This window comes from Phyllobates terribilis, unplaced genomic scaffold, assembly GCF_046119375.1.
Source record: "Phyllobates terribilis strain yellow unplaced genomic scaffold, ASM4611937v1 Scaffold_116__1_contigs__length_5312468, whole genome shotgun sequence".
NCBI classification, from domain to species: domain Eukaryota; kingdom Metazoa; phylum Chordata; class Amphibia; order Anura; family Dendrobatidae; genus Phyllobates; species Phyllobates terribilis.
In genome coordinates this window covers 2,700,396-2,714,168 of record NW_027362876.1, presented here as the reverse complement: position 1 = coordinate 2,714,168, position 13,773 = coordinate 2,700,396, and the positions used below count along the sequence as shown (strand labels likewise).

Here is a 13,773-nt window from a genome sequence, read left to right as displayed (position 1 = left end):
GCTCATTCAGATGTCCATGCAAATTGGCTAGAAATCAGGATTGGCTCCAAACTAGACATTGTCAAATAAAAAGGTCTGAGAAAAATGTTTCAGGAAAATGTTTTTTTTTCCAAAAATCTCAACGTGAACACAGTCTTAATTTTTTATTAAAAGATTATTAGACAATTTTAGACAAACGTCTTTTAATGATTTGAGTGTTTTTGAAAAATACCAGCTTAGAGTGACTAGGAATATTTGTAATTGGAATATGATCTCGCTTACTAAAACACGGATGACCAGGAGGAATAAACTCTCCATTTCCCGAGACTAATAGACTAGAGGATTTCAGTCCTGGCCCTAGGAGGAGTGATCAGATACAATTCATCATAAATACTCCACTGCAGAGCTAGTAATATTTACGTTGGAATGTCAAAAGATATAGTCCCACCTGTTGAGGGTTCACCTATAAGCCGAGCTTCAAAAAAGTTCACATCTTAAGGCTGCGTGCCCACGTTGCGTATTACAAGCGTATATGCTGCTGAATTTCCGCAGAGTAAACGCATGTAAAACGCATGTATATCTGCACCCCATGGTCCCCAATGGCATTCCGCAATGTCAATGCCCATGCTGCGGATTTTTCCGCAGCGTATATGCTGCGGTCAAAAATCCGCAGCATGTTCATTAATTTTGCGTTTCCGCATGCGGATGGTACCCAAGTCTGGAGGAGAGGAGACTCTCATTCAGACCTGGGTACCATTGTACCTGTAAAAAAAAGAATAAAATAAAGTTTATACTTATCTTCTGATGTCTTCCCGGTGTTTTCCCGCCGTCGCGAGGTGTGTGAAGGACCTGCCACGTCATTGAGTCATGTGACCCACCACATGACTCAATGACGTCACCGCAGGTCCTGCACACAACAGCGTGAGCCGCTCAAGACTCCGGACGGGGCAGAGAATGCATCGGTAGGTGAGTATAAACTTTATTTTTTTATTTTTTACCATTCTTATTCTTTTTTTAACTATTACTGGTCACACTATATAAATCCATGCTGGTTGCATGGATTTATATAGTGTGAACAAGTTGTCAAGCACTTTCCAAGTGATGCTTGAATCACTTGGAGAAGTGCTTGATAACCCGCATGCGGAAATGCATGCAAAGACGCCTCACAAACGCTTGACAAACGCTTCTACCTGGCGGGAAAACCGCATGTAATATCCGCATGCGATTTTCCCGCCAGGGAGAAGCGTAAAAAATATGCTTCATTTCCGCAATGTGGGCACATAGCCTTACCATCATGGAAAATTAAATGTTAGGTGTCATGATTCCTCCCTTCAGAAGGTCAAGGGCATGGGCATGCGGAGATGTCAGTTTGTTGATAGACAGCTCAGTCATTCAATCGGGTGCAGGGGTGTCCTGAGCTGTCGGTACTTTGACAGCTCAGTCATCCAATCAGGAGACTAGGAGGTGCTGGGCTTTTTGCAGGTGTTCCATGTGGCTAATTAATTCCTTGCTACTTAGCCCAGCTCAGAACTCTGCCAATCGTAGCACTCGCTCAGTGGTGCTTTTTGCCTGAATTTCTGTGCGCTGTTCATTGATCTATTGCTGCCTAAATTTGGACCTAGTTCTGACCATCTGTTTGCTCAACCCCTTTGCTCTGATCCACTATTCTCCTGGTATTTTGACTTCGGACCCTTACCTGACTTTGCTTTTATCTTTTCCCTCATTCTTATTACATGCTCACTTGTCATCTGACCCCGAAATGTTTGACTATCCTGCCTCATGGATTGTCTGTTATAGTACGATTTCAGTTTCATTTTTTTTTCCTTGCCACCAATGGATCCAGCTTGTACTTTCTGATCAAGTGGAGAATCTGAACCAGATGGTCCAGGATCTGGCTAGGGTGCACCAGAAGCTAGAATCTTTACAGTCCCAACTACAAGGTCAGTTTACTAGTACAATGGGTGCTTCTCAAAGCTCTTCGCTAGTGACTGTATGTAGCATCGGCGTCTCTGCCGGGCAGAGACGCCGTTCCCCTCACCGCCGCGGTTCAGGTCCGGCATCTTTCTGCTCCCTTGCTGCTGTGGTGCGCACCGCGCGCAGCTCCCCGGGCACTGTGCTTAGGGCCCGCGCGCGCTCCCTCCCTCTTAAAGGGGCCACGCGCGCAGTCATAGAGTCCCCGGCCAATGGCCGGAGGACTTCTCCTATATAAGGCATCTACTCCAAAATGGAGGTGCCTGTGCAAGGTTGTTGTTCCGTGTGCTAACACTTGCTGTAGCCCTCAGGTCCCGCTGCTTTTCTGTCCTGCCTGCCAGTCTGTCTATCAGTCCAGCCCGCCAGCCTGTCTAACAGTTCTGTCCTCCTGTCTGTCTACAGTCATACCCGCCAGCCTGCTTACCTGGAGTTCCTGTCTGTTACCTGTTGTGTCCGCCAGCCTGCTTACCTGGAGCACCTGCCTGTAACCTGCTGTGCCCGCTAGCCACCCTACCTGGAGCACCTGCCTGTAACCTGCCGTGCCCGCCAGTCTGTCTTCCCGGAGCACCTGCCTATTATCTGACGTGCCCGCCTGCTTGCCTACCTGGAGCACCTGCCTGGCTATCTGCCGTACCAGCCTGCTTATCCACCCGGACCACCCGTCAGCCTTCCTGCCGTGCTCATCCGCTGTACTGGTCAGCTCCTGTCATCTGACCCGTGGGAGTCACCTGCTCTCACACAAGGTCAGTCCCAGAGTGGCACCTGGTCCTCCTGCCCGGTTCCTCCCAGGGTCACGGACTCGACTGAGCCACCGTGTGACCTGGGTCGGTCCGAGTAGGCACTTAGTTATGCCCCTCTGGTCCCTCCCGCAGCACAGAGGTTCCACCACCCGGACCCGTAACCTTGTAGTTATGACTTCTGTACCCTCTGATGTGCACTTGATCTCTCCCGAACCAATGGTGGCAGTTCTGGATACATTTTCGGGGGAGAAAGCAGTTTAGGGTCTTCAGGCAGAGCTGCAGATTGTTTATTAAGTTACGACCCCAGTCTTCAGGGAATGAGTCAGCGGGTAGAAATAATTATGTCCCTGCTGTGGGGGGGGGGGCCCAGATTTGGGCATTTCCTTGTCCTCACAAGCAACAGAACAATGTTTTGTTGACACCTTAAGGATAATTATGATGACCCTGGTAGGGTCCAGGTCGGAGAGGCAGAGATCATGAACCTGACACATGGGGGCTGCACTGCTGAGTACTATAATTTCAAGTTCTGGCAATGGTCCTCTGTGTAATGATGCTGCTCTCAGGTGCCAGTTCTACAGAGGTCTTTCTGATACACTTAAGGACGCTCTGGCTCTGCATACTCCACCTTGCTCCTTGGGGGAGGCCATGACCCAGGCCATTCGTATGCATCCAATAATTCGGGAAAGATGTCGTAAGCAACAGAGGGTTTCGGTCATTCCTCCAGAGTCCATCCGCTTACCTGAGGCGGAACCTATGGAGGTTGGAGCTTCCAGCTCTCGGGCCGTTGAGAGGAGATGTCGGCTTGTTCTCGGACCAACAGAAGATACAGATAGAAAGATTTAATGGAGACAGCACCGACCTCCACCTGCAGAGCCGCCACCACATACCTCCACCTGCAGAGCCGCCACCACATATATGGCTGCTCTGTGCGCACAGGAGCTGTGATGAGGTCACAGGAGGGGAGGAGTCAGGGGTCACATGATCAGGGGCCTCAGTGGATGCAGGACTCTGCTGTGCTGGTTGTCATGGTGCTGGATGAGCTGAAGTTTATGTGTGGGGTCAGGAGGGGTTTACAGTGTGGATGTAGCAGAGCCGCGTGTGTACGAGGTGTACGGAGCGGAGCCGGGTGTGTACGAGGTGTACGGAGCAGAGCCGGGTGTGTACGAGGTGTACGGAGCAGAGCCGCGCGTGTACGAGGTGTACGGAGCAGAGCCGCGTGTGTACGAGGTGTACGGAGCAGAGCCGGGTGTGTACGAGGTGTACGGAGCAGAGCCGGGTGTGTACGGAGCGGAGCCGCGCGTGTACGAGGTGTACGGAGCAGAGCCGCGCGTGTACGAGGTGTACGGAGCAGAGCCGCGCGTGTACGAGGTGTACGGAGCAGAGCCGCGCGTGTACGAGGTGTACGGAGCAGAGCCGCGCGTGTACGAGGTGTACTTAGCGGAGTCGCGTGTGTACGAGGTGTACGGAGCGGAGCCTTGTGTGTACGAGGTGTACAGAGCGGAGCCGCGTGTGTACGAGGTGTACAGAGCGGAGCCGCGTGTGTACGAGGTGTACGGAGCGGAGCCGCGTGTGTACGAGGTGTACGGAGCGGAGCCGCGTGTGTACGAGGTGTACAGAGCGGAGCCGCGTGTGTACGAGGTGTACAGAGCGGAGCCGCGTGTGTACGAGGTGTACGGAGCGGAGCCGCGTGTACGAGGTGTACGGAGCAGAGCCGCGTGTGTACGAGGTGTACGGAGCAGAGCCGCGTGTGTACGAGGTGTACGGAGCAGAGCCTCATGTGTACGGAGCGGAGCCGCATGTGTACGAGGTGTACGGAGCGGAGCCTTGTGTGTACAAGGTGTACAGAGCGGAGCCTTGTGTATACGAGGTGTACGGAGCGGAGCCTTGTGTATACGAGGTGTACGGAGCGGAGCCGCATGTGTACGAGGTGTACGGAGCGGAGGCTCGTGTGTACGAGGTGTACGGAGCGGAGCCTTGTGTATACGAGGTGTACGGAGCGGAGCCGCATGTGTACGAGGTGTACGGAGCGGAGCCGCGCATGTACGAGGTGTACAGAGCGGAGCCGCACGTGTACGAGGCGTGCGGAGCCGCGCGTGTACGAGGTGTACGGAGCGGAGCCTTGTGTGTACGAGGTGTACGGAGCGGAGCCTTGTGTGTACGAGGTGTACGGAGCAGAGCCTTGTGTGTACGAGGTGTACGGAGCGGAGCCTTGTGTGTACAAGGTGTACGGAGCGGAGCCTTGTGTGTACGAGGTGTACGGAGCGGAGCCTTGTGTATACAAGGTCTGCGGAGCCTTGTGTATACGAGATCTACGGAGCGGAGCCTTGTGTATACGAGGTGTACGGAGCGGAGCCGCGCATGTACGAGGCGTACGGAGCGGAGCCGCGCGTGTACGAGGCGTACGGAGCGGAGCCGCGCGTGTACGAGGCGTACGGAGCGGAGCCGCGCGTGTACGAGGCGTACGGAGCGGAGCCGCGCGTGTACGAGGCGTACGGAGCGGAGCCGGGCGTGTACGAGGCGTACGGAGCGGAGCCGGGCGTGTACGAGGCGTACGGAGCGGAGCCGGGCGTGTACGAGGCGTACGGAGCGGAGCCGGGCGTGTACGAGGCGTACGGAGCGGAGCCGGGCGTGTACGAGGCGTACGGAGCGGAGCCGGGCGTGTACGAGGCGTACGGAGCGGAGCCGGGCGTGTACGAGGCGTGCGGAGCGGAGCCGCGTGTGTACGAGGCGTGCGGAGCTGAGTGTGTACGAGGCGTACGGAGCGGAGCCGCGTGTGTTTATATTCTGTCTGTCAAAAACATGGATAGAACATGAACGTGAAAAGCAGAGGTGTGAACGAGGCCTAGGACTGACACTGCGCCTCCTTTATTTCATCCATGCTGAGCTCTTCATTGAGGCTGTGGAGACGATGGGGCAGATTTATCGCAGGTTCATGCTGTTTGATCTATGTGCACGTGTTTAGACTAAGTTTACACAAACCACTAGGTGGCGCTTCCTCTGTGCCAGGAATGTGTGCTTCCGTTTTGCAGCATTTTTCAATGCGCGGTGCCTCGCTCTAGACCACGCCCCTTTCCAGTAAGGCGACGCCCAGTTGTTGCAGAATGTCCTGAATAAGGTATAAATGATGAAACAAGTTGATCACATTGGCGGCTTCTGTTGAATAAAATGAGAGAGTCGTAGCTGTGGAATATTGTACAATGGATAATACAAAAAAAATAGGACTCGCACACCTTTAGTATTTAATTAATCCTCTATGTGGCCAATATACTAACATACTAATACTCGATGTGTCAGCGCACTGCGACTACTGATTACATGAACTCCAATATTGCTGTAAACATTAGGTGCTTCGTTAGCGTTTTTTGATCAACAAGTACAAAGCCTCCAACCACGTCAAGGTGACCTTTAATATGAATGGTCCCTAACAACTATATGTCCTACCTCTCTATGTGCCAAACCTTGTGTTGGAAAGATAGGTGGATAAGGGTGTTGAGCCCTGGAGGGGGCCATAGTGTGCTGACTAGTGATGAGCGAGTATGTTCGGTTAACCCTTTCGGCGAGTATGCTCGGGCGAATAACCGAGTATTTTCAGCGTACTCGGTGATATGTTTGAATCACTCCCGTGTGCATGATTTGCGACTGTTTGACAGCTTTAATAAATGTAAGGAATGCTTGTTTCTTAAGCATTAGTGCGCTTCTGGTCGGCTCTTCTGTTTACTTGCCCCTGTATCATCAAATGATGCACAACACACTTACGGTAGTCTATAGTCGCCCCAATCATTTTGATGATGGCTCCTTCGCAATTTAGTGCAACCTCTTGAAGTGAGCTGGGTGTAAGTTAACTTTAGGAGCACGGTCTGGTCATTTTACACATTTTCGTGGATTAAACACTTTTGACTGTGCCAGGAAAGTTCTGATGTTACTTATCAATTACTTTTGTAAAGCCGCCTCTTCAGAGAGGAAGAGGACTAGAGCTCTAGCTCCACAATTTCCCAGAAGAGCATGCATGGCTTATAAGTCTCCTCACTCTGACATGCCAGGCTTGGCTTGTCACTCTCCACAAGCAGAAATGTTATCCCGTAGACATGTTTTGTAAAGCTGAAAAGCCCAACCACATCTGCCATTGTTGTATGAGCTTGTATCGTACCGTCCATACTTCGTGAATATTATATGCCGTACAGAATACATGTCTAACTCTGGCTTGAGGGCCAAATCTGGCCCGCAGGGTTGTTATATTTGGCCCGCAATACCAGAACCGCCACCCCCATGTGGGGCTATTATTTGTATGGAGAACTAGGTGGGGCCCATCATACTGTATACTGGTTGACCCGTGACTTAGTCCAAGTTTTTCATTTTGACCCTCTGTGTGTTGGAGCTTGATATCCCTGCCTTACAGCAATGTTCTCAGGATTATATACACTGCTCAAAAAAATAAAGGGAACACTCAAACATCTCATCCTAGATATGAATGAATGAAATACTCTCATTGAATACTTTGTTCTGTACAAAGTTGAATGTTATGACAACAAAATCACACAAAAATCATCAATGGAAATCAAATTTATTAACCAATGGAGGCCTGGATTTTGAGTCACCCCCAAAATTAAAGTGGAAAAACACACTACAGGCTGATCCAACTTTGATGTAATATCCTTAAAACAAGTCAAAATGAGTCTCAGTATTGTGTGTGGCCTCCATGTGCCTGTTTGACCTCCCTACAACGCCTGGGCATGCTCCTGATGAGGTTGCGGATGGTCTCCTGTGGGATCTCCTCCCAGACCTGGACTAAAGCATCCGCCAACTCCTGGACAGTCTGGTGCAAGGTGACATTGGTGGATGGAGCGAGACATGATGTCCCAGATGTGCACATCGGATTCAGGTCTGGGGAACGGGCGGACCAGTCCATAGCTTCAATGCCTTCATCTTGCAGGAACTGCTGACACACTCCAGCCATATGAGGTCTGGCATTGTCCTGCATTAGGAGGAACCCAGGGCCAACCGCACCAGCATATGGTCTCACAAGGGGTCTGAGGATCTCATCTCGGTACCTAATCGCAGTCTGGCGAGCACATAGAGGGCTGTGCGGCCCTCCAAAGAAATGCCACCCCACACCATTACTGACCCACTGACAAACCGGTCATGCTGATGTTGCAGGCAGCAGATCGCTCTCCACGGCGTCTCCAGACTCTGTCACGTCTGTCACATGTGCTCAGTGTGGACCTGCTTTCATCTGTGAAGAGCACAGGGCGCCAGTGGCGACTTTGCCAATCCTGGTGTTCTGTGGCAAATGTCAAGCGTCATGCACGGTGTTGGGCTGTGAGCACCACCCCCATCTGTGGACTTCGGGCCCTCATACCACTCTCATGGAGTCGGTTTCTAACCGTTTGTGCAGACACATGCCACAGCTCGCACTGATGTGCCATCCTGGATGAACTGCACTACCTGAGCAACTTCTGTGGGTTGTACTGTAGACACCGCCTCATGCTACTGTACCTCTAGGGGTGAGAGCAACGGCAAAATGAAAAAGTGACCAAAACAACAGCCCAAAAGGCTGAGAACAGAGAAATAGTCTGTGGTCACCACTTGCTGAACCACTTCTTTATAGGGGTATCTTGCTAATTGCCTATCATTTATACCAGTTGTCTGTTACATTTGCACAACAGCAGGAGAAATTGATTCACAATCAGTGTTGCTTCATAACTGGACAGGTAGATTTCACAGAAGTGTGATTGACTTGGGAGTTACATTGTGTTGTTTAAGTGTTCCCTTTATTTTTTTTGAGCATTGTACTTTGCCAAACTGTCTTTATCTGGTAATACACATCACAAGAAGGGGTTAAAACAATAAGAGCCCCAGTTTGTTTTCTTGAACCATATACCTTCCATAATAAAACCTTCAGATAAGCTTTAGTGGATCTCCTGAAATGACTCTGATAGAGGACTCAAACCTGCACTATGTCTACAAGACTGAAGAATGTTCAAGTTACCTCTGTGTCAAAAGAACTGTGGTCAATATGGAGAGTTGTGTCCAGTATAGCTGCATTTAATCTGTAGTAGTCACTACAAATTACTTGTGAGGCCACATCTAGAATGTGGGATCCAGTTTTGGGCTTCACATTTTAAAACAGTTATTCGGAAGTTAGAGTCAGTTCAGAGGCAGCAGCTAGATTATTACAAGGGACGGAGACTTCTCATATGTTGAGAGGTTGGAAAAGTTGGGCTTTTTTAGCTTAGAAAAACAAAGCCTCAGAGGAGATCTCACTTATATGTATAAATACATGTGAGATCAATACAAAGGACTTGTGTAATGGGATGGGTGGTGGAGCCACTGTGCCGTGGTGCAAGGAGAGACTCGGGAAAATAACTAGGGACCTCACGAAATTCAACTTCGGATGTACAGCGGCTTGACTACTCCATGACCCAAGGAGGGGCGAGGAAGGTGGACCAGGTGCTAATCCGGGTCTGACCTCGGGAAGATTGCAACTGACCCCCAAGGGACAGGAGGCAGGAACAGGCGGGCACGGCTGGTAGACTGGCAGGCGGGCACGGTTGGTAGACAGGCTGACGGACAGGCAGGTAAATGGAGATACATGCACTGGGACCTGAGAACTAACAAGAGTGTTTAGCAAACAAATTTACAACGTTGCACAGGCACCTCCATGTTGGAGGAGGTGCCTTAAGTAGTTTATTTAATTTATTTTACTCACTTACATAGCGCCATTAATTCCACAGCGTTTTACAGACATTATGGGCACTGTCCCCATTGGGGCTCACAATCTACATTCCCTATGATTATGTCTTTTGGAGTATGTGAGGAAACCGGAGAACCAGGAGGAAACCCACACAAACTCCTTGCAGATGTTGTCTTTTTAGTGTAATCCAACCATTGGCCAGGGACATTCAGCATGGCGTGCGGCCCCTTAAGAGGCAGGAAGTGCGCGTGCCCCCCCAAGCACAGTACTCGGGGATCTGTTAGTTGTGCGTGTACCCCGGGCAGTGTCAGTGTGTAAGGAGGACGGAGGAGTGGAACACTCTTAGCGGGGGCTGTGGCAGTAAGGGGGTCGGCGTCTCTGCCACAGGAGAGGGGCAGGAGGCAGAGACGCAGGCGCTACAACTTGCACATGACTTATTCCTTCCAAGAACCAGGGGCACTCATTACGTTTGGAGGAGAGGAGATTCCGGCAGCTAAATAGGAAAGGGTTCTTTACAGTTAGAGCAGTCAGACTGTGGAATGCCGACCACAAGAGGTAGTAATGGCAGACACTAGAACAGTTTTTAAAAAATGGCTGGATGTTTTTATCACAACAAATGGCATTGTGGGTTTTAAATAATCTAGCGATAGAGAACGTATAACTGGTGGAGGAAGGTTGACCTTGATGGACCGGAGTCTTTATTCTAACAATCTATATAACACCAGCTACTTAAGCTCGGCTACTATTCTTTGCGGCCACTGCAGCTCAGCTCCATTGCAGTGACTGACAGAGGGCGGAAATGTAGAGGGAGAAATTGTGCGAATGCCTGTACAGGTCGAATAAACTTGTTCATAAAATCTGTTATGGCAATCTGCCAACAGCAGGGGGTGCCATTGCGCCCAGGCGTTGTGATGGGAGGGAATAAAGGAGACCACAACCCGGTGATGCTCAGCAAGAGTCCCTCACTCTGGGAGGGTCAAGAGTATATTTTTATAGGTTTTCCAAGGGGGTTTCCAGAACTGGGGCCCCTCTACAAAGACACTCAATTGTCTAATTAATCCAGTAGTCTTACTTAATTGGTTATACCCAGTTATGCAACATTACATCTATTACTTATCTACTTTAACATAATACTCTTGGCAGGTGGCCATCATCATCTCAAGTTCACTTTAAGCAAAGTCATTCTTGTTCTTAAAGTTATATGAAGCTCTCAACCGCCATCTTGGATATCTGTATGTCGCAGCAGAAATTCTTCTTAGCACAAAGTCTTATATAATTCAAACACATCACACAATTAATATAAGAATCTGTTCCTTCACAAAATCCTTGCGAAAAGCACGATATCCATTGAAGATGTTGATTATGGTTAAGTGAATCAGCTGCTCAGTGGAACTCTCTCTCATAGTAATGGTTATCTCATTCAGTTGAGTAGGATGGTACGTCAAGAGGAGGCAAGAACATATACAAGAGAGCAGAAAGTAGTCATAGCTAAGATTGTAACTTTCATTACTGATGCTTTGCAGAGGTGAAATCTAGTACCATTGGATGAGAGACTTGGGGAGGAAACCTGAATCAAATTAATTTGGAATGGAAAATCTGTGAATCTGAGAAGGAAGTTGGCAAAATTCTGCTTTGACTTCCACATAAAGACAGCTATTTATGAAGTGCAACCAAAAGAGTCATTCCACATACAGTTCCTGATGGTTTAATGGGAATGACTCCAAAACATTTACTAGGTGTCCATCATTTTTGAAGGTTGGTACTGTAAAATCTTTGGAAGTGCACCCCAGCCACCACCATGCTTCACCGTAGGCAGGGTGTTCTTTTTAGCATTTGCTTCATTCATCCTCTTTCAATAATACTTTTATCCATAGGCCTGAAAATGTTCTGTTTTGTTTCATCGCTCGACAGGACAGAATCCCAAAATTCCTGTGACTTATTGACATGATTTTGACACTATTAGAGCTGACAACTCTGGTCAGTGAAGGTGTACTTCTTGGAGATGGGTCATGTTTCCTTCAAGTCCAGGTAATGTAGTCAGTGTTCCTGGGACTTTGAATGTTTTTAGAGTTACAGCTGGAAGCAGTCTTTACAAGTTCAATATCTTTGCAATTCTTTTGTATTCTTTTCCTTGTTTCCACTAAGCAATGGTCTCTTCACAACTTTTTCAACCACTCTCGAGAACACAAGAATATTAATGAACCAAAGGGAGTTAACCATAAAGACTGGGCTAAGATTCCTCAGGAATGAGGCAAAACCGATGTCTGGGTATGTGGGTATGTAGCAATGTTTACAGCTGGTGATAACTGCCATAATGATAATAATTTTTATTTTTATAGCGCCAACATATTCTGCAGCACTTTACAATTTTAGGGGGACTTATACAGACAATACAGACGTTACAAAATAAGCATAACTCATATCAAAAGGAGTGAGGGCCCTGCTCGCAAGCTTACAGTCTATGAGGACATAGGGGGGGCACAAAAGGTATCATGTACATATGTTATATAATATAGCCATAATATACTAAATAGGGTATGTACATAACACTACATGAACTGTTCGCCAGTCAGTACGTGTACATTACAGACTATTATGTGCATGAATGGTATGAATTTGAAGAAAATTTTAATATGGGCTAAACTAGGACAGTTAGATAAGTATGTTAAGGCGATAGGCCAGTCTAAAGAAATGGGTTTTTAGGGCACGCTTAAAACTGTGGGTATTGGGAATTAATCGAATTGTCCTGAGTAGTGCATTCCAAAGAATTGGCGCAACACATGAGAAATCTTGGAGACGAGAGTGGGAAGTTCAGAGGATTTTAGTTTAAAGTCATTGGCAGAACAGAGGGCATGGGTAGGGTGGTGACTGCGATGAGGGAGGAGATGTAGGGCGGTGCTGAAGCATGGAGCGCTTTGTGAGTAAGCGTGATAAGTTTATATTGAACTCTGTATTGGATGGGCATAGGGAACAGGCATCGGTGTAGCGGTTGGAGAGGAATATGATCCTGGCTGTTGCATTAAGGACGGATTGGAGATGGGAAAGTTTAGAAAGAGGGAGACCGATTAGTAAAAAAGTTGCAGTAGTCCAGGCGAGAATGAATAAGAGCTACAGTAAGAGTTTTTGCCGAGTCAAAGGTAAGAAAAGTTATGAGTCTAGAGATGTTTTTGAGGTGTAGATGACATGAACGAACGAGTGATTTGATGTGAGGAACGAAGGAAAAATCTGAATCAAACATGACCCCAAGACAGCGGGCATGTTGCTGGGAGTAAAGGTAGAGCCACAAACGGAAATAGCAATAAAGGGCACAGGTAGGTTAGTGGAGGGAGGAAATACAAGTAGTTCAGTTTTTGGCAGATTCAGTTTTAGATAGAGGGAGGACATACTGTTAGAGACAGCGGAAAGACAATCACTGGTCTTTTGTAATAATGCAGGGGTGATATCTGGAGCAGAGGTTTATAATTGGGTGTCATCAGCATAGAGATGGTACTGAAAATCAAATCTGCTGATTATTTGTCCAATAGGAGCAGTGTATAAGGAGAAAAGAAGGGGGCCTAGGACTGATCCTTGAGGAACACCGACAGTAAGGGGAAGGAGAGAGGAGGAGGAGCCGGCAAAAGATACAGTGAAGGAGCGGTCAGAGAGGTAGGAGAACCAGGAGAGAACAGTGTCGTTGAGGCCAATAGTGAGGAGCATAGTGAGCAGGAGCTGGCGATCCACAGTGTTGAATGCTGCAAAGAGATCCAGGAGAATCAGCAGGGAGTAGTGGCCATTAGATTTAGCTGTTAGTAGATCATTAGACACTTTAGGGAGTGCAGTTTCAGTAGAGTCTAAAGAGCGGAAACCAGATTGGTAAGGGTCAAGAAGAGAGTTATCTGAGAGATAGCGGATTAGACGGGAGTGGACCAGGCATTCCAGGAGTTTAGAGATAAAGGGAAGATTGGAAACAGGTCTGTAGTTAGCAGCGCAGTTCTGGTCAAGGGATAGTTTTTTAAGTAATAGATGTATGCTGGCGTGTTTAAAAGAGGAGGGGAAAAATACCAGATGAGAGGGAGAGGTTGAATATTTTAGGTAGGTGAGTGGTGACAGCTGGAGAAAGGGACTGAAGAAGATGTGAGGGAATAGGGTCACTGGTGCAGGTGGTAGGGCCAGAAGATACAAGGAGCCTGGTCACTTCTTCCGTGACTGCATCTTGCTCATTTTCTGACTTTGAACCAATGTTGGAGGGAGGAGCATGCATAACATTTGGGGATTGGGAGAAAATTTCCTATCGGATATGGTCAAATTTTTCTTTGAAATAATTGGCCAGATTTTCAGCGCTGAGGTCGGTGGTCGAGGCCTGTGCTGTTTGATTAAGGAGAGAATGAAAAGTGTCATAGAGGTGTTCAGGAT

General features: G+C 48.3%; 2 protein-coding genes across 3 annotated transcripts in view; one reads left to right on the top strand and one right to left on the bottom strand.

Annotated features, from left to right (window-relative positions):
* LOC141201473 (uncharacterized) overlaps positions 1-3,620 on the bottom strand; it is a 323,215-nt gene extending 319,595 nt beyond the window's left edge. The window contains exon 1 of one of the 2 annotated variants that reach the window (XM_073663471.1): positions 3,550-3,620. In XM_073663471.1, the coding sequence (XP_073519572.1) occupies positions 3,550-3,603 (54 nt within the window). In that variant the 5' untranslated portion in view covers positions 3,604-3,620. The remainder of the gene's footprint in view (positions 1-3,549) is intronic. The other variant, XM_073663472.1, reaches the window with a different exon arrangement.
* The window catches only part of LOC141201484 (gastrula zinc finger protein XlCGF66.1-like), a 306,294-nt gene that overhangs the window by 54,461 nt on the left and 238,060 nt on the right, over positions 1-13,773 (top strand). The gene's annotated exons all lie outside the window — the stretch shown is intronic.